At 41.2% G+C, this 20298-nt stretch overlaps 1 protein-coding gene across 1 annotated transcript in view; it reads right to left on the bottom strand.

Annotated features, from left to right (window-relative positions):
- EIF2AK3 (eukaryotic translation initiation factor 2 alpha kinase 3) overlaps positions 1 to 20298 on the bottom strand; it is a 36509-nt gene that overhangs the window by 14230 nt on the left and 1981 nt on the right. Inside the window, exons 2-8 of the mRNA XM_018086574.2 lie at positions 6904 to 7098; positions 4869 to 4999; positions 2745 to 2979; positions 2330 to 2492; positions 1674 to 1811; positions 1037 to 1159; positions 244 to 464 (exon numbers count right to left, since the gene is read on the bottom strand). Coding sequence (XP_017942063.1) covers positions 244 to 464; positions 1037 to 1159; positions 1674 to 1811; positions 2330 to 2492; positions 2745 to 2979; positions 4869 to 4999; positions 6904 to 7083 — 1191 coding nt within the window. The 5' untranslated portion in view covers positions 7084 to 7098. The remainder of the gene's footprint in view (positions 1 to 243; positions 465 to 1036; positions 1160 to 1673; positions 1812 to 2329; positions 2493 to 2744; positions 2980 to 4868; positions 5000 to 6903; positions 7099 to 20298) is intronic.

Below are 20298 nucleotides of genomic sequence, written 5' to 3' on the forward strand. Positions count from 1 at the left end.
CCAGATACAGCATTAAATAAGTATCTCCCAAGATGCTGAAGCAGTCTAATCTACCTGCTGAAGCCATTAAGCAAATTGTGGCAGCTGGCAGCCTTCACAGACAGATTAAACAGTAAATTTAGGCTTTTGATTTTTTTAATCTCATTAGTTATTAACTTATTAATATTACTCACTGCAGACTCAAAACTGAAAGAAGCAGCTAAAATAATAACCTCTTAGAATTCAGGGAAAAAACCCACTTACTCTGCTGTACGGATGGGGATGGAAAAGTTTGCGTACGATAAAAGTTGTGGCCACGATGCAAAATATGATGGTGCCAACAATTTCCTTCCACCAGTGGAGCAGGAGAACAGGATCTTTTTTGCGAATGTTCTTGTAATTTGTATCATCAAAAAATCGAACAGTGATCTGGTTGCTACGTTTGTTTCTCTCTCTCTTGTAGTAGGGTAAGTAATAACCATTATCTGTGTATGAAAGACACACAGAGACAAGATTTACTTGCAGGTAACTAAAAAACAGCTTTGGCTTCTCATTAATAAGGTTTCCTACACAGACATAGGGTATTTTTGTTTGCACGCCCCATGATTTTAAACGGCACATGAGCAAATTCAGTAAATCAAGGTGGTGGACAGCAACTAGGTCACCCATCAAAGTTCGCCTCTTCAGGAGGCCTGACCACCGATAGCTTTAAGCCAGAATATCTTTCATATGGAAAACTTTCCACCACCAGGCTGTGGTGGTAGCACTGTTAGCAAATTCTAAATAACATAATTCTCCAGCTTTCTCCACTCGGACCAACTATCAGTGGCAATGGCAGCACACAGAACAGCTCTGCAGTAGCAATTCCAGGCACTCTGAAGTGCTCTGCGTGGCACTCGCTGTACCTACACCCCAACCTGGAAATCCTAATTTGGACAATGATTTCCTAGTTCATTAAATGTTAAAAAAAAATCAACTGGTCATTTGTCAAATTTCACAGACAATAAATGGGTAAACCTGGCTATTTGAAACACTTAAAATTTGGAACTTCACCTACCATAAGGATACTGCAGAACTGACAGTGCTCCATTACTGTACTCCTCATGAGAATACTTGTCATTGCTGAGGCACTTATCAAACTCATCGGAGCCCACCAACACTGGAGTCCTGGAAGGAGAATCTAAGAAGAAAAGACACAGTTTTCTGAGCTGAACTGTTCTAAAAATTCTGTTCTCATATTAATTTAATGAGAACTCCAACTGCATAATCTTAGAAAATCCCTCTTGGACCAGACCACGAGAAGCAAATTTCATGCAAGGAAACATTAATAAGGACATTTTAAGGTTACAGTTATTTAACACCTTCCCCCTTGCTAAAAGAGTAGTTTTGGACAAGTCAATTCACTCATATTCACATCACTGTGAAAAGTTTCTTTCTCTTTTTGTTGAAAAATTCAATTTAGAAGACCCAACACTTCGTTGTTAAAAAAGACCCTGTCAAATCCATAGTAAAAGAAAGCAGACATTAAACATTTAATTAGAAAAAAATAAACACTTAATAAAGCACAGAAATAGTTCCTGAACTGCTTTACAGCTGGAAATATCAGACTAGTTTGGAACATACTGGAAATCAGAAAGATGTCCTGTTTTTTTTCCGGGCTAAGACAATAAATGAAACTCTGAATTGCTACTTACGGATTAAAGGTTTCCACTTGATTTTGGGAAGAGAAATAATTGCATTATCGTTCTTGGATTCCAGAGCCTTTGGGTTGGTTGGGAATTTCTCAGAAAGTCTGACTGATGACTGAAGATACAACTGGCCCCTGAACATACCTAAGTAATAAATCAGAGAGCATATTAGTCTTTAGATTTAGTTCTCTTCGCCCTCATAATAAAATTGCCCAGTAAAATGTGGTTAAAACCATTTCTGAAAATATTTCTTTATATTCTGAGAACCAGAGATACTGACTCTGATTGCTAGGCTAGATGAATTCAAGTAATATGTTTCCCCTGTTCTAGAAAATCAAGAGGTCAGGACACCTCATTTTCACTGCTGGAGAGCTGGTGCTACAGGAAAATGCCAGAAATTTTTAAGAGCTATAAAGCAGCTTGGGTTTTTAAAACCCCTCTCAAACTTCCTACCCTTGTTAATGCTGTAGAGATTATTCCTCAACAGCCACTACCAGGGAGGCTGGAACTATCTGGCTTTTTCTTAGTGTTATTCTTTATCTGTTATTCTAACCACTAACAGGAAAGTTTTGAAATCTACCAGTACAAAAAGATCTCTACTACAACCTCAACAGGGAAATGAATAACATTTACTACAGATAATGCTGCAATTGGTGTCTCACCCAAATAGACACTGGATTCTGTGGCCCCTCTGGCAGCTTCCACAAGATCTTCTTCATCTTCCAGTACCTCATTATTTGCAGTGTAACTTGTGTCATCAAACAGACTGATTGGAATTACTTTGCCATCCTTAAGCAGCCATGCAGAAGCAATTGGAGTGCAAAACTGAAGGAGAGAGGTAATTGGAAAATTAATGTTGTATTAACGAGCTATTACATAAGAATAATGCTAAACAATGTGCCTAAATTCCTTGTTTTAATTTTTGTAACAGATGCAGCAGCTCAAAGTCAGAACTTTAGTTAAAAAATTACAAGCAGATGTGTGCTCTTTTACAAAGACAGTGCCTGAAACTCAAGATGAAAGACATCTTCAAAACTTCTACTTCTGTGATATTTAATAGTCTGTCTTTTCCCCTACCTGGTATTCCCATTCCAGATGTCCTCCTCGTTTGTTAAAAGCCATCACTTTCCAGTCAGCCACCGAGACCTTTATCACTGTGTCTTTCATCATAGCTTCCTGCTCCTCCACATCCGAAATGATTTTTGTTTCTTCTTTGTTCATAGTTGATTTAAAATTGCTCTCAATGTATCCTGCTCTGCTTTCAATATCTGGGACATAGCGCAGCTCAAAGTGACCAACGCTGAAATTCCACCTTAAAGAAAAAGAGAAAAACTTCGTAGAAGCAACTTGTATATTCCGAGGAAGTCCCAAATCCTCTGTCCAGAAGATTCCTAAACTGAATTATCTATATTTGGCCCATATTTTCACAGTAGACTCTCAGACTGTCAGATGAACAGAACTGTACCAGGAGGGAAGTGCTAATCCAAAGCATAAACCAAACAAACTGAGAAATCTTGCCTAACATGATGGGTGAGCTGAGAAAACAGCTGGTGAAGTAGGGCCAATGCCATTGAAGGCTTAGTATAAGGAGAGGGCAATTAAAATCATCAAATAGTACAGCTGGGTCTGCTTAGTAGGAAAACATTGTGGAGCTGATGGAAGCAACAAGTACAAAGCTTTTATGAAGCAGCATCCTACACAAGACATATTTCTCTTCACTAATTGAGTGGATTTGATTGGAAATGTAAGATTTTTCAAACTGAGGAAGGGACAACGCTTTTTTTGTTTGTTTTAATCCAACATACTACCTGACACAGATCCCTTGGCAGATACTTCATGAAACCAGGACCACTCGTGTCCCATCGGTTAACACTCGGAAAAGACAACTACATAATGAACTGTATAAAGAACACAGTTTTACTGCATAGCAAAAAGCTCTTCAATTCTTGTAAACCAACAAAGATACAGATGGGAAAGGATGCCAAGTTTGTGTCTTGAACTGCACAAAGGGGTAAATATTCTTCAACAGTATGTTTGGATATCCAGAATTTCTTATCAGTCTGGCAACCACCAGGAGCCTAACTGTCTCCTTAAAGAATTTACACCCTTATGGTAAACGTTTGGCATATTTTACATACATGTTTCTTTCACTGAATTAAAACCCCAGACCTATCCCATTCATTCCATGTCACCAGGAAAGGCACCTCTGTTTCTAACCACAAAGACAGGAGAATTCTGGTGCACAGGATGCAATACTATGGTTTTTGACACACTTCTCCCTGCTAATTTTAGTCTCCAAGAATAACAGAACTCCAGATTTATCTTCTCAGACATCTGATCTGAACTCTAATCTATTGGAGTTCCCATTAGGTGATCCCTGATACACTACAGACGCACAACCTGTCACATCCTGCTGCAAACAGAAGAGGGAGCAGGGGAACAGGGAATGATGAACTATCCACTAAATTGCTGGGGAGTTACTGTATCTACATACAGTAACCAGCCTTCTAAATCTGTATTTTATCAAATGGGGTTTGGTGGGCTTTTTTAGCAGAATATATGTCTGCATCTTTATAAAAACCTTAACGTATTAAAACTTAAATGTGACCGTATTAGGAAAACCACAGACTGAACCAGTTTCTACAACTTGTAAAAAACAGACCACCTACATTATGAAATGAATAACACAGATCTAAGAATGATTTAAAATATCAACTTAAAATGAAAGCTATAAGAATGATTTAAAATATCAACTTAAAATGAAAGCTAAAGACATCAAGTATAAAAAACCCACCAGAGATAGCTACCATGAGCAGGTGAAGAACTTAACCATGAATCAGTAGGTTGTAAGAAGACTTTTAAACCGCCCCTTCTTATACAAAAAGCAACAGTTAGAACTAAAATTAGTGACATTTGCCTTGTGCAGCAGAACAGGGATAAACTGAGGTATGCAAGGACAAGGGAAGTAATTGTCATTTGACTCTCATCTTTTCTGTTTGACCCTAAAACTGAAGCCCAAGACATTTTCAAAAGCACTGAAGAGCAAAAGGGTTCGATCCTTGCCAACAGCCCGGCGCATTCCTCTGGTTAACAATCTAAACTCCCTGTGCAATTCCTAAACTGATGAGAGCAAAAAGAAGGTCAAATCCTTAAAACATTACGTATCAAGAACTGTGTCTGTGGGACTGTCTCTGAACTCACTTTTCATTGCCGCTGCGGGGTCCAACAGCACGGACTGTTTTCTGGGTTCGGTGTAACAGGAGCGTCTCCTCCTGCTCCGTCTCATCGTCGTCCCACCGGCGACACCCCACAGCCGAGCAGATGTACTTCACCTGAGGGACAAGGCAGGAGACTCCCCTGTGCAACTTCAAAACAAGCGTAACCAACAGCGACACTCAAAGCTAACAATCCTCACAACACATTTTTGGCTGCCGGGCAATTTCAAGCACAGTGACTTTAGATGCTCGACTTGGGGGATGTTGAAAAGCCTGGTTTAAGAGATAAGGGCTTTTCAGAACTAGGATATTCGAAGGATCCTAGAAAGTTTACGGCTTGTGGTATTTTGACTACCATTTGAGTATATTTTGCATGTATTTCTACTTCTAACAGAAAGAAATCTTAGCTTTCTCTTTTCCCACTATTTTTATGGACATCAAAAGAGCATTCCTACAAGACCCACAGCATAATTCTGCTTTCATGTCGTATTTGTCTCAGCATAACTCTATCAGCTTCAAATGAAGTACTACTGATTTATATAAAATACCACAGAGCCTTCCCCCTTTGCCTTGTCAGCTATTTAGGAAAAAGAAAACCTTATTGAACTCTCACAGTCACACAGACTTTGCAACAGTCCACATCTCAAACAGAATTTGCATTATATGAGCAACTGTATTTTGAAAAGAGAGTTGAACACACTTAGGAAGTTTGGATTGACACCAAACTGCCAAAGACAAGAGACTGCCTGAACTCTTAAGAAGGAAGAGTCAGGCACTATTTCTCCTATGAGACACCACTGTTACTGTGAGTGTAAAGAAGGAACAAAAACAGAAATTAAAACCTCCACTTCCTGAGCACTGGGGGAGAAGCAGTCTGTTGGTGCACAGAGCCCGGTGAGGAAATCAAAAGGAATGCATGAACTCTTGTTTTGGGTCTATGCTCTTTAGCACTAGTGATGACTCTATACCACACCACAGAAGTGTTCTACATTAAAATGTATGGTGAAAATGAAAAAAACAAACCCACCCTGATTTTGCTTAAAACAAACACTGTGAAGTTTAAATTTTTTTAACTGAATCTATTTTTTTACTTGTTTCAAAATGTAACAATGTTTCCGATTTACCAAATGTCTGTTCTTCACTACACAAAGCATCTACGAGCACTTTAACAACATCTGACATTAAAGAGGGGGATGGGTATGTCAGTTCTAGGACCCTGAATAATGCAATTAATTCCTGGGCCTTTTCTAGCCTTTTTTCCATCTGTGCTCTTTCAGGACACACAATTTTGAACCAGCGAGTTTCAGAAGAAAAACACCTTCTGTACTAGACAGATAGCAACTAGTTTTTAACTATTACATAGGACTCTACAATGTAAGAAGAGCTTCTTCTGAGAGATAGTAAACACACTGACAACCACTACAAGTCTTAAACTTTTGAATATGTCTAATGTTTTTCTCTTCTCATTAGTTTGGGAAAATCTGAAATTAGTTATGAAAAAAGTGTCACCTAAAGCCTTAACTGATATGCAGTAAGTTGGACAGCAAAGTCTACTTCAAGTAGAGCCAGGTGATAAAGCTGAACTCCTCTTCCAGCCTGGCAGAAAGGGGTCATCCTCTTATCCTCGCCTCTGGTCACAAACCCCAGCGTCCCTCCCCTTGTCCTGGCTCTGGCACTCCCCGACTCCTTCCTACAGCTCACCCAGCATAGAACTAATCCAATAAAAACTGGGCAGTGCTCTGCTGCGTTTGCAAGTCGAATCAGCTGAGCAAAGGGTGAGACAAGGCTTAGAGCCAGCACAGGGGATGCAGCAGGAGCTCCCAGGCAGGAGGAGACGGCAGTGAGGGGCTCAGCCATGCCACCTACTCCAGCCCACTGCAGCTGTTGCCCAAGAAGCTCAGGCTCTGCCCTTTTTGCCCTGAAGTTATACACTTGAGCTGTACCACAGTTTAAATCTCAAGAGTTACAAGAGTTTGCAGGACAGTGCTCAAAACACACAAGACAACTTTTCAGGCTCTTACCTTCCCTGAGTAGGAGCTCAGCCCATAGGTCGTCAAAGACTTTCCCCCAACCAGGACCACATCCTCGCCAAATTTGTAGGATGACTCCAAAAGAGATTCTACTGTGAAAGGAACTGCTTCCATGCTCTCTCGATCCCGATCCCACTGGAAGAGGTCCCCATCCAAGGAGGGGATTATCATCTTATTTCCAAATACCTAAAATAATTGAACTGAAGGTTAGCTATGATTTAACCACAATTTTATCAAAATACACAGACCACAAATGGAAACAGAAATGCTGTAGAAGCAAGTCCAGTTCATTATATTCCAGTGTCCTGTTTTATGGTTTCGTATCCCAGAGTCTTATTTTTCAAAGTCACACTGAAGACAGAAAACTTTCAGGCCTTCATATCAAATCCATATTTCACTATTCTTATTTGAAAAACAGTTCAGTGTGTGACACTTCTTCAAAACATTTTAAAGCTCAACCAGTTGACAGGTCAGTGTTCATCTAAACTGCAGAAAATATGATGTGGGTAGAAGCATTCTCCAAGAGACAATCACTGGTGAAAGTGCAAAGTTTTGCAATTATTTGTGATAGTTTCAAGACAGTGGCATTTTAAAAGAAAAACCGAGGCTGTTTTTACAATTAATGACTACTCCAGAATATCTAACATTCTGTTAGTCAGGAAGAGCAATTATCACTGAAATCAGAGCTCACATTTCCCCTTTGCCTTTCCAGACAGTTAAATCCGACCACTCAGAATTTATGTTTAAGCACACTGTTCCTTTAAAACCTGCCTGGCTTTTTCCTAAACATACAAGTTAAAAAAAAAAAAAATTAAAAAATCTTCACAGGGATACAACGTTTCATCCATTACAGTGAGATTTTCAAGGAGATCCTAGTTCGGAAGTATGAGTCATTGTCAGTGAGTACTAAGGGACTTATTAAGAAACTCATTATCAGCATGATGGACCGTAACTAATACTGTGGAGCCACACTGGCTGTGCCCATCAAGAGCAGTGAGAAACTGTTATCCACATAATCTTAGCTATTGAGGATATGGATTAACATGGAATATTTCAATGCTTTTCCAGAACCTCTGTCCAGCTGGGCAGTATCCTACAACATTATTACATTAAATTCAGATACTTTAAGCATTAGGATTTAAAGGCTACTTCTAGTACACATATATTTATCATTTCAAACAAAATATTCCTGCTCAGACTCTGAGGCACACACGTGTATTACGAAGTGATACAAAAGATGCAGAAGGTTTCTGGTTATTATTTCTGGAACCACTGTGAGGATCCGAAACCACATCTACATGATTCATATTCTCTCTAACACGAGACTTTTTATTCCTCTAACTGGGTCACAGATGAGCAAATGGCATTAAGCAAAGTTGGGATTCACCTAAACAGGCAGGGAACGGCAGATGTTGTAAACGTGTGCATGTCATGACTAATATCTCTCTCCCCTTACGTTGTTAGACACACTTCATTCACAAAGAAAATTCAGGTGAGCTACCCGACAATGCTGGTGACTTTTAAGATCCCCAAAGGATTCAACACCCATACTTTCTGGCTTTGAAAAGCCTCATGATGACTGACAATTAAAATATAAACTCCTCTCAGGAGCACAATGTGTAACTGAAGAGAAGATAAAAACAAATCCCTGAGAGGAGTTGTGAAGCTCTTTACAAAGCAAAATGAGGTGTGTTCTTTCCTTCCCAGATATTTACCTTATGGTAAAAAAGGCCAAATATCCTGGAAGAGACATTGAATGAGATATGTGTGATACACAATAAATGTTGCATTAAGGCCTACCATCTGGGAGGAAAAATAAACACATGAGGCTCTATATATACACAGAAATAAATCAACAAAAAAGGTAACATTCCTGGGGGCAGGGAGGGGTCATTTGTAAAAATCACCTGATCAGCGGGGGGGAAAAAAGCAAACAAATAAGGTTTACATAAGCATTATTATCCAGGAGCTGCCTTGTGATCCTGAGGAACAAAGGCACGCAGATTTTGGAAGACACCTTTTTAAAAACAAAAGATGCCAGTGCCAAAGTTGCAGCTGCAACCATGGTGGAGTACCTTGTTAAAACACGCATCACAGAAGAGTAATATCACAAAATGTTTTTGTAATATATTCTTTCAAAAATGCGTAATAATTCTGGTGACAACGCTTAGCCTGTGCAGCTGTCACCTTGCATTAATAAATCCTCTGTAAGGTTTCTCCCTGCACATGATCAATATACCTGCCAGCAGCTTGGAGGCTCATGTTCACCTCCAGCAAAATGAGATATCCTGCTCCAAGGGCTGCAGACCACCCCATCAGTTTGTGAAGAGAGGAGGCAGCAGTGTAAACTGCCCAGCAATTGCTGCCGAGCAAGGAAGGCTCTTGGTGGGCAACTGTGAGCTCTGGGGACAGTGTGACACATGTCACCTTAAGCGTTTCCCTTGTCCCAAAGCTCTTGCTCCAGGGTCCTGAGTATGAAATTTTCCACTAGCAAACAACACAGAAAGGTTGGCCATTTCTAGGAATCACACACCCAAATCCCCAGCACGCATCAAGATCACTCAGTAACACACACTTGTAATACTCCCAAGATATGGATCAAACCAAGTCACGCCTTCAGAACTTCCCTGGCAGTGGGTCACTCATCCATCACAGCCTAGGTTCCCATAGGCTGTGGAGAACAGATGACGCCGTGTGGTCAGCTCTGTGATCACCTGCCCGTGCTCCCAGCCTTGAGGGCATCTGTGGGAGCAGCACGTCCCGCGTGACATTGGGAAGGAAAGGCTGAGAAAAGACACAACTGCTATGGGTGAACACATCAGGAAAGGGAGCACAGGCAGCAGGAAGAGCTGTGGCAGTGAAGGACAAAGCCAGGGCAGGAGCAGATGGGGTTAAACTGACCATGAGTAAGTGCAAGCCAGACATTTGGGTTACTATTACAAACGTGGTATTTCACTACAGAAACAGAAGAGGGGAAAAAAATCACCTTCTTTTAAGATTACTCTATCTGTAAAAGGGATTACATTACACAGCGCTGACCAGGGACTGCACCTGATTACCGCAAAGGTCTTCTTTTACTAAAATAGCTTTATTTGAAGAAAGGGGCAGGTATGCAAATGTGCCACTTGCAGGTGCCCATACACACACGTAACAAAAGCCATTTGTGGCCATTTGCGGCCACTTGTGGCGACATCTGGTTTTCAAAAGAGCAGTTCAGCCAGAGGCTTTGGAAGGACATTAATAAAAACATCAACTCCTATCCAAATTATGCAGCTCATTCTCTAGTAGATCAGAAGCAGCAAAGGGACTTTCCTTGAAAGTATTAGCAACTACCATCGGCATGCAGCTCAGGTAAAGGAATGACATCACCCTGTATCTCAAAAGCATTACCTCATCTCCTAATCCAAGGAGTGAGTCACCCAGGCAGTCAGCTGCAAATCTCTTGGCACAGAAAATGTAGGTTACCACGATGCACTTACACATTCCTCTGATCTGTCAATGTAAATAGCTATTTGTTCAGCTTCACCGGTCAGCAATATGGCACATAATTGTTAAGTGGCTTGTCTTTCAGAAGTAACACTTAAAAAAAAAAAAAACAACAAAAAACCCCCCCCACATTAACTATCGAGCCCTAAATGAGACGCTGCTCTTTTCGCTCATTAAAGAGTTTGAAGCCCAAGTTCTCCATTGGCTCTGCGCGGGGCTCTGCAGCCCTATCAGCGGCGCGGGCTGCGCAATCTCCAGGCCGACGGGTGAGGTAATGCAGTTTCTAAAAAGCCCTCACAAAAAAAAAAGCGAAAAGGCAATAACGATCCGAAATGGCATTCGCTACCAGGGAATTTGCTGTCTAGACTCTTTACTGGAAAGGAGGGCACCGTGCGCCAGGTGCCGCGGCAGGTTGATGGGCGCGGGGAGCTGATGATTTATAGCGGCGGGGGAAAGGGAAACAGAGAGAGAAAGGGAAAAAAAAAAGTGTAAACAGAGATCAAAACGAGCTGAAGTACTAAAGCTTCCAGGAGCAGCTTAACAGCAAGCGTGACATTCTACCCCATTCCCAACACTCTTTATCATCTGAAGCAAAAATCAAGCCTGCTCACGTGCAGACACATCTGAGCCAAGTCTGGTGCCAAAACAGTCAATAATATTGTTTACAGATGGGCTGGACTGTCTAATAACTTCAAGGAAACAACTAAGCACAAGTAAAATATCTTCTTTAGAATAGGAAGCTTTATTTTATGCCTTTATGTTTTTCTCACCCTTTAGCTTGTAGTTTTTCAAACCTCGCTGTTACTATAAACTGTGAGAGCTTCATTCCAATTGCTAATTAACTAAGACTAACCTATATGATCTTAAATTATAAGGGCGCCAATTTTTTTCCCCTCTACGTTTATCCCTACAATAGGATCACTGTAACGAGCAGGATCAAAGCCAAGATCAAGCATGCTCTTAAGAAAGCTACTTCTCACTGAGAACTGTGTCTTTTAAGCCTCCTTAAAATTAATCTAGGCAACATATTAAAAGTCACATACGGCAGCTTCATTCCAAAGGGTAGAAACAAGAGTCTGCACAAACAAATCTGGGAAGGAGAAAGCCATCTTGCATGTTCCACATTAAAAAACAAACAAATAAAAAAACCAAACCCCACAGACAGACAGTAATGCAGGTATTCCTACTGTAAATGTTTACAAATTTTTCAGGTTAGAGATATATACACACACACACATATACACACACACACACACACACACACACATTTTTTGAGATGTCCCTAGTTTGGGCTGGTCAGGAACTGATTTATTGTCTGTTCTTTCTTGCTTAGCATGCAAGATCTTATCTGCACAGATCCACCGGTTTATGACTTCCTTTCAGTAGAAGAGGTTATTCCTCCTCTTCACCTTAGATTTCAGGATGCTGATTCACCTGTTTTTCCTCCAGATACCTGGAGAAATCCTGAAGCACAGGACACTACAAGGGTGACATTTTAGTACTACTAACAGGCAAAGGAAATGAAACAGCAGCACACTGGGGTGACCAGCTAGAGTCTTCAAACTTCTGCAAGGCCCACAACAGCCCCGCTTCCATAAGAAGAGAACAAAGAGAACATTAGTACACTCTTTTGAAAAACAAAGGCTGTTGAGTTAAGCTATTGCACTGCGTAAAGCACTGGTAAAAGAGCAAAGTATTCTTCAGAGTATACAATGCTGTTTAACCAGCCAAGGAAGAAGAAAATTGACTGCAAAGGGGAGTCCCTGATTTACATCAGTGAAACAACCTTCCCAGTCGTGTTCAAGGGCAACAAGGAAGCTGAAGCAGGAAATACCAACAAGCAGGTGGTTGTTTGTCTAGAAAAGTCTTTCCTCGTGAGTGGCATTATTTCTGATCTCAGCACTACACTTGTTTACAAAGTGCATACCTGTTCCTGACCACCTCCTGTGTCTGTTAAGCAGAGCACATGCCCAGACCAGTTTCAGGACCTGGACCGTGAGAAAGGCTGCACCTGGACATTGGATAAATCAGTATTTTATTGAGCTGTTTATGAGGCAGGATCAGGTGGCCTTCCTCCTCTGAACAGGTAAGAGCCAGCCTGTGCCAGAGCGGCACATCAGAGGAGCCATGGAAATAAGGTTTTGTCTCAGCTGGGGTGTGACAGACTGAAAGAGCGCACACAAACACACCAGCTCTGCACAGCAACAGTGAGAAGAGACGTGTCTCAAACCTCAGGCTGATTTTTACCTGGGTGCACAGCTCACCCAGCAACAGTTCACAGCATCTGTCTACTGGCCAAACCTGGTTCCCAGCTCCTGCCTACATTAAGATCCTTATGAGACAAGTTTAGATCTATTACAGTCCTTCTTCACCTTCCACCATCCCCCATACTCCATAAACTCGTAGTTTCGGTTTCATTTTCACGAATACATGAAAAGAAGTCACAAATGCAACTTTCACGGCCCTGAACTTTGTGTATGATGAGCACATCAAGTGTTGCTGTAACCCTGTGCCTGGATAAGTACTGGGGAACTCATTTCCAAACTCCTTTTTTCTCTGTCCTCAAAGCAACACCTTCAACATCCTTCCCACAACTCTAATAAATGACAAGGGTTGGTATCTCTGTCATGATTCTACACGTCAGATCTTAAAATCTGATCAGTTGTAACCACCAGGGTCCCAGCAAAACTGTCTTTTACACCAACAGTGTAAAAAGCAACAGATGACAGCAGCATAGTAGAGAATTATACTCTCCTTTCCAACATCAGGGGCACAGTATCTTGTTTAGCTTGAGTTTGCCCTTAAAAGAATTACTCCTACTCTGTCCTCTGTCCTCCCTTGAAGAGCCATGCAGGGAATTGGAGGAATCACACTGTGTTAACCAGGCCACCCCAGCTTCAAAAGAGATCACGAACCCAATAGTGTTTGCTGTGCAATCAAACAGACCCTTCATCTGAAGACAAGCAAACTAAAATACCACTCTTACTTTAATCATAGTCAAACAAGACTTGGGGCTTTGACTACAGAGATGCCAGCCTGCTCTGCTGCCATGGTAACAGACTTTTAAAAACTGTTCTCCTTAATAATAATAAAAAATCCAACTGCACAGTGCTTTAAGAAAGACTTTATTTTGACATTATTCCATCCCCCTCTTTTTCATGGTAAGTTTTATTAGTAAGACTGTAAGTCTCCTGAAACTTAAGAGCAGTGCTTTCTGAGGCAAACCGGTGCTGCTGCTACAGAGCCCATCACTGAGCTCCTTGAAACTAACAGCACATAAGGGAGTAGATTAGTGAGGAAAATGAAAATTACTCAAAGCCTTGCCTCTCTACAGAGAGCTCCTACACAGAAGTTCATCAGCCACCATGGCAAAATTGGTATTTGTATTGAGTTTGCATGGCAAGGCTTTGGTACTGGGGGGGGACTACAGGGCTGGGAGGGACCCCATGCTGGAGCAGGGGAAGAACATGAGGAATCCTCCCTTGAGGAGGAAGATTTGGTTTTATTTCTCATTATCCTACTGTGGTTTGATTGGTAATAAAACTAGTTTTCCCAAGTCTTTTTTGGCTGTGACAAAACTGGTAAGTGATCTCTCCCTGTCCTTATCAAGCCTTTCGATGTATTTTCCTTCCCCTGTCCAGCTGAGGAGGGGATTGACAAAGCAGCTTTGGTGGGCACCTGGTGTCCACCCAGGGTCAACCCACCACAGCCCTGTTCCAGTACTGGGATGTTTTAAGAACATGTTTTAACTCTACCCCACCTCAAAGCTCTCCTGCAGACTACCTGGACTCCTACAGCACCACTGAGAGCTGACCAAGATGCTGCTCTTCAGAGACATGGAGCATGGGCAACAGCAGAAGCTCATGGCACTCCAGGGGTCCAGGATTCAAGCTGATCTCTGCTGGACCTTGAGTGTTTCTTCCCCTGGCCCTGCCTGGACAGGTTGGTGTTTCAGATAAGGACACAAAGTCCGTGTGTCTTGAAAAATTAAGCCATAGAGCAACTCCTATAGGAAGAGAGCCTGATAGGAGGAGGACAGAACACAGAAAATCACAGTCTCCTCTTTCAAGGATGCAAAGAAAGTAGAGTGAACAAAACATGCAGTGAGTCTGACAGAAAGATTAATAGTTACCTCCTTATGGAGCACAAAGTCCAGAAGAAATTCGGAAATGAGATGTCAGCAGCTGTGCTGCTGGAGGAATGATTTGCTAAACTGTCTAAAATGTTTAGCCCTTGAAACAGGCATTTCTGTATACTGATAAAGATACAGGCTGAAAGTTAAAAAAGGCTTTAGAGCACAGTAAATTACTTTGTTGTGTACTGGGCAGCTGAAACCCAACTAAGTTATCCATTACCTGAAACAAGTATTTGTCTACAAATTACTAGATCCACTTTTATATCTGTAAACACCAGAACTGCTCACCATGCAGTGTGCTGTAGGCAATTAAATTATGAACTCTCTCCCTGCCCTTATCTTGACCCAGTAGGTGAAAGGTCCAGAGCACAAGACTTGCAACAAGCTGCTGAGGGAGCTGGGGTTATTTAGACTGGGGAAAAAAGGAGGCTCAGGGAAGACCTTATTGCTTTCTACAGCTACCTGAAAGGAGGTTGTAGCCAGATGGGTCAGACTCTTTTCCCACTAAACAAGCAATAGGACAAGAGGAAATGGCCTCAAGTTGCACCAGGAGAGATTTATATTGGCTATAAGGAAAACTTTCTTTACTGAAAGGGTGATCAAGCATTTGAACAGACTGCTCCAGGGCAGTGGTGGAGCCACTGTCCCTGGAGGGATTTCAAAACCATGCAGATGTGGCATTTAGGGATGTGGTTTAGTGGTGGCCTTGGCAATGCTGGGTTAAGGGTTGGACTCTGTGATCTTAGAGGTCTATCCCAACCTAAACCATTTCATGCTTCCGTTGAAGACAATTAAACAATAGAGACTGTGCTGATGGCAAACATCCTTTCCAATATTTGCATGATTTTGACTATATCTGTGAGCATGAAATGAAAGTTAGTTGTAAACATTAACCCAGAGTGACTCAGATAAACTTTCTTGGTTTTGTTCAAGGCAGAGCATCACTTGTGAGGACCAGAGTTGAGAGCTCTGGTATCACACAAGCCACAAAATCCTGTTCTGTAGCTGCCCACGTCTCATAACAGAAGTTGTCCTCCCTCCCAAACATCCTTGAAGCACAGTGACAGGACACACATCAGCACTTCATCAGGGCTTTATCAGTGCTAACTACAACCAGTGTCAGCAAGGCAGCCACCGATCTGCAGCTTCAGGAAGTCTTTTGGTTTTTCAATTGAACAAGACATTGAACTAAGATGACTGAAGACGTGCAGTGTCGATAAATACACAAGACTACTTGTCTAAGCAATGGCCCTACTTGTCATCTCAACAAAAAAACACGGTACTGCATCATATTTAGCACCAACTCAGCTCAGGCATCCATTAGCAATTCCCACTCTCCTCCAGGAAGTTTACCACCTCCACTAAAAGAGCTGGTTGCGTTTCCTAGAGTAGCACAACTTCCAGCTATCAGAGTACTTTAAAACAATCTCTTGTTGGTGACTTTTTGTCCACTAAAAACCATTAGGAGTTTATTTTCAGGAGAATTATAATTGATATGTTTTAGTTTCACCAAGAAAGCAGCAAAAATCTGTCCTCAGAAATCCACAGTGAAGTTTCCCAAGCCTGTCACCTCTTCATGTCCACGCACACAGAACTGAAAGGAACCGCTTGTTCCATCAGGAATCCTAACACATCCATGTAGTTAGAGAGCAGTCACATCCATTCTCTCCCTGCAAAACACAGGCTCCACACCCCTGGAAGCCCTAATAAGCCTTCTCTTCATCAATTGCAATTAGAATTTATCTTGCTTTGAAGTACAATTCTGGACACTCACTTCTTATTCATTACGAGCTTTTCCAGGACCGTTTAAGACACTAATCTCTCTCTCTCTCTCTCTCTCTCTTCCCCGCAGGCAACACAGATCATATTTCCTTGCCCTGATCATATTTCCTTGCCCTGCAGAGGAATGGAGATGGCAGCTGATAACCTGTCACGGGATCTCTCAGTACACAGTTTTTTCATTTCTGAACTGGTCATCTCCAACCTTCAACAACAGAACTGCTGTAATCAATCCCCACGTCTTGTATTTCATTTAGTACAGTTTAATTTCATTTCTATTATAGAAAACCTGTGCTGTTGAGAACCAGATGATGCCTCAGCCTTCCTCTAGAGGAATCATATCTTCAGCTATCAAAGCATCTAGTGGTCTCAGTAGTATACAAAAATAAGGGCCAGCTACAGGACACTAGAATGCTCTTTTACACTCTTAGACAACCAAAAATTATACCACCTTACCTACAAGGAAATAGATTTTCCCCAGATTAGGCAATAACCAGACCACTGATTTACACTCTGCCTGCTTGAACAGAGTGGCAATTCAGAGTTTTACACCTGGTCACAGCATACTACAGCTGGAAAGTAATTTTGCAGCATTAATAGATTTAAAAAAAATTTTATTCTTCCTTTTGAGTAAAACTGTCCTTTAAAAACTTGCACACACTCAAACACTTCAGAGAACCAACTTGCTATTCTCTGTATATGAAAGTCTGACCCCACAGCACAGCATTTGCTCCTGTGAGAAACCTGTACAGTGCACAGACTCTTCCAAGGAGAGATTGGTTCTGTTGCTGGTGTGTCCCAGGCCAGATGATTTTAAGCTGCACGAATACATTAAAAGTTAAAATTAACAACAGCAAGCTAGACAGAGCCATTCATTTTTAAGCAGAATTCAGAGAGAAAGCCATTTTCTCAGAATGTTTGCATAGTTTGAGACAAACCTCCTTTTTGTTTGTCCAGTGAGTGTCAGCAGAGTCAGAATAGTTTTATGCACGATTAATATAAATTCCTAATATTCAGCACTGCATTTAAGAGCTGCTGTAATAACCTTTTAAGTGAAAACATTCAAGTCTGACTGACAGCCTTAAGTGTTCCCCACCCATACCCAAGACAAACATATCTCAGCTTTTCCTTGGATGATATTTACAGGCAGTGACTCAACTGAAAAACAACTATAGTAAAAAGCTGTGAACCAAACAAAAAACTAATTTTTATTCAAACTAATAAAATGCTGCTGCAGGAGTGCCCTAAGTGGTGGGTGAGACTTTCCTAATTCTTTCAAAGTTAAATTATTCACCCTCCCCAAACCTCTGGGAGGGCACATAAAAGAAATCACAATTCAAGCCCCTCAGAGGGCGTTTTCACCTCTTGTCTTGCCCTGACCCTTTTCAGTGTGGATTTTGCGTTTTCTTCCATTCCAAAGTGTAAGAGGTCGAAGGATGAGAATTGCTGAGTTTCTTCCTCTGTTCCCAAAGCAACCCAAGGCAGATTTTGGCTCTTCTCTGGATTGAATGGTTACAGAGGTTGCCTTGTCCAAAGTGCAGGAAAGTGCAGGCAGTCAGTACCTCAAAGTGAATCCCAGGTGACTGGACACTTCACAGCAGAATTTAGTATTTCTTTTGGGGAACCAAATCACTGAAAATTTGGAAAGGTTTATGATGCTGATAAAGGGAAGGAAAAAGAAACCCCCCCCAAAAGAAGATACATTCATAGTGTGCATTAAATCCAGGCACTAGTGGATTTTTTTGAGACTTCAAAATCCTTTCTCAACTCGATGCTCTCAGCATCAGTTTGTCTTCTCCAAAGGGCAAAAAAGGAACAATTTGCTAAAGGTATCTATGGGTTCACTTTGCCTACAATGCAATGAGGTGTCAGACGACTTCAGTATAGAACTTCCTTGCATCTCCACATTTTCTGGAGAAAAAATGTAATTCCACAAAAATATGCCACTTTTATGTCCAAAAAAGACAACAAAGATGCCTTGATTTTAAGTGGTTATCACAATATAAAAATTAAGATATATATTTATACAGTGCAATTCTAAGGTCATAACAGTCTTTACAGGCATAAGGGTGATGACAGATCTGGTGACATGGCATAACAATAATTCCATTTTTCCAGGATACAGTGGCATGTTTACTCTGACTGCTATAAATGTCAGCCTTGCAGGCTGAAACTGATTTTGTCCCATGATCCTCAATGTCTCCAATAAGGAAATAAGGTGCTTACGAAGGGATTAGTCTCTAACAGCCCAAGCCCGAGCCAAGGCAGTTACTTTTATCAAGTCCATCCCAGCGCAGCCTCTGCCCAGAGCACTGAAACAACTTCGAGCTCCTGCAGCACTTCTGACAGCACAGGGAAAAGTGGTGTCACCATCCTGGAAGTGTTTTTAAGCTGTTACTCTTGCCTCATCACCACCCAGTATCCAGCTATTCTCCCCTTTCTCATCAAACACCAGCCACTAGCTCTTACACAGGAGTATCTCCACCATCCAACCAATCCACAGGAGGGTTTTTTTTCCTGACTCCATCTCTTCTCCAGCTTCCCACTGTCCCACCAACCATGCCAGCCACTGCTGGGCAGTCATTTTAATATACAGGCAAGTTCACCTTGCATTTCTCTCATTAATAGATCCTTTAAAAGACAGAAACCCATTAAGAAATGTAGTTAAAGCCTTGAAGGTAAGAGAATGCACTATCCTTATTAGCAAATGACAACAGTCTTATGATGTGCTGTGGACCATTCCCACTGCTTAAGAGGCAGTGCTCCATTTTCACTATGATCGAGCATCATTATTTCAACAGGCTGATTCTCCCAAAAGTATTCTAAGTATACCCAATATATTAATTACAAACCTAAATTTTAAAGAGTAAAGTGTTTCCATCAAAAGTAAGCTCTCTTTTAGAAAAGTTGTGACTTTTCTCTGAACTTCATCAAGCAATCTTTACATGCAAGTAATAAGAAGACTTGGAGTTGTAACCATACAGAGAAGGGTTTTCCATTTTACCTCAACCCATAGGGAAACAGAGTTTTTTAATTCTTATGCACAAGACTGAAATGCAGAGTCATAACTTTTCAGCATTGGCACCCTGACCATGATTTGTTTATGCTGGAGCTTAGAGCCAAGGAAAGAATTTTAGCATTTTAGTTACCCAGACACACAATTAGTTCTTCAGCAGCCTTTCCTTTTTAATTGATCTGTTCACATGACAAATGATGAACATCTCACTTGGCAGTGTCTTAAGCAGTAGTTTCAAGATCTGAGGCGTCTGACAGAGCTGCTGGAACACTTGAAATTTCACTACCTCACTTGGCTAATTAACACACGAGCTCCAGACAGCCAGGTTGACATTTTACAGGCAAAGGAAGTAACTACAGTTCTACTAAACGCTGCAAGTTTGAAGATCTTAATGTCTATTCTTAAAAAGCACTTGGAAATTAAATTCATGCTTTTGCCCCACAACCTAGAACTACAGTTCATTGCACCCTCACTCAAGAGTTAAAAAAACTCTCATCAAAACAATGAAGACACAGAAGCACACACTTTGCTCGCTCTGAAAGAACACAAACCTTTATCACTGCAAGCATAAAAGAGTTTCTCATCTGCCATTTCTTGCAAGAAGATGTAGGTTAACAGTTTACATAATAATACTGTTTTATGATTAATTATTTGTGGTTGCTAGCACAGAAACCCTTGTTACCTCAAAAATGTTGGAAGAGGAAGAAAAAGCCTCAATACTTAGTTTGAGAGAGTAAAACTTAACATGCCACATGTCCAAATCAGAGAGGAAATACCATCGAGCGGGGAGATGACAGACTCTGAAACTTCAATGAGTTTAGTATTTTGACCTAAACTAGAATTTTCCCAACACTGATGCAAATTACTCAAGTGATTCTAGGTTCACTGCATGAAGTCCTTCAGCTGATACCAATGGCAGATTAAACACTTAAATATTTAAGTGTAGTTTATTCGGAGTATTTGTTACTTT

Source organism: Manacus vitellinus, unplaced genomic scaffold (genome assembly GCF_001715985.3).
Source record: "Manacus vitellinus isolate BGI_N305 unplaced genomic scaffold, ASM171598v3 scaffold_98_pilon, whole genome shotgun sequence".
NCBI lineage: Eukaryota > Metazoa > Chordata > Aves > Passeriformes > Pipridae > Manacus > Manacus vitellinus.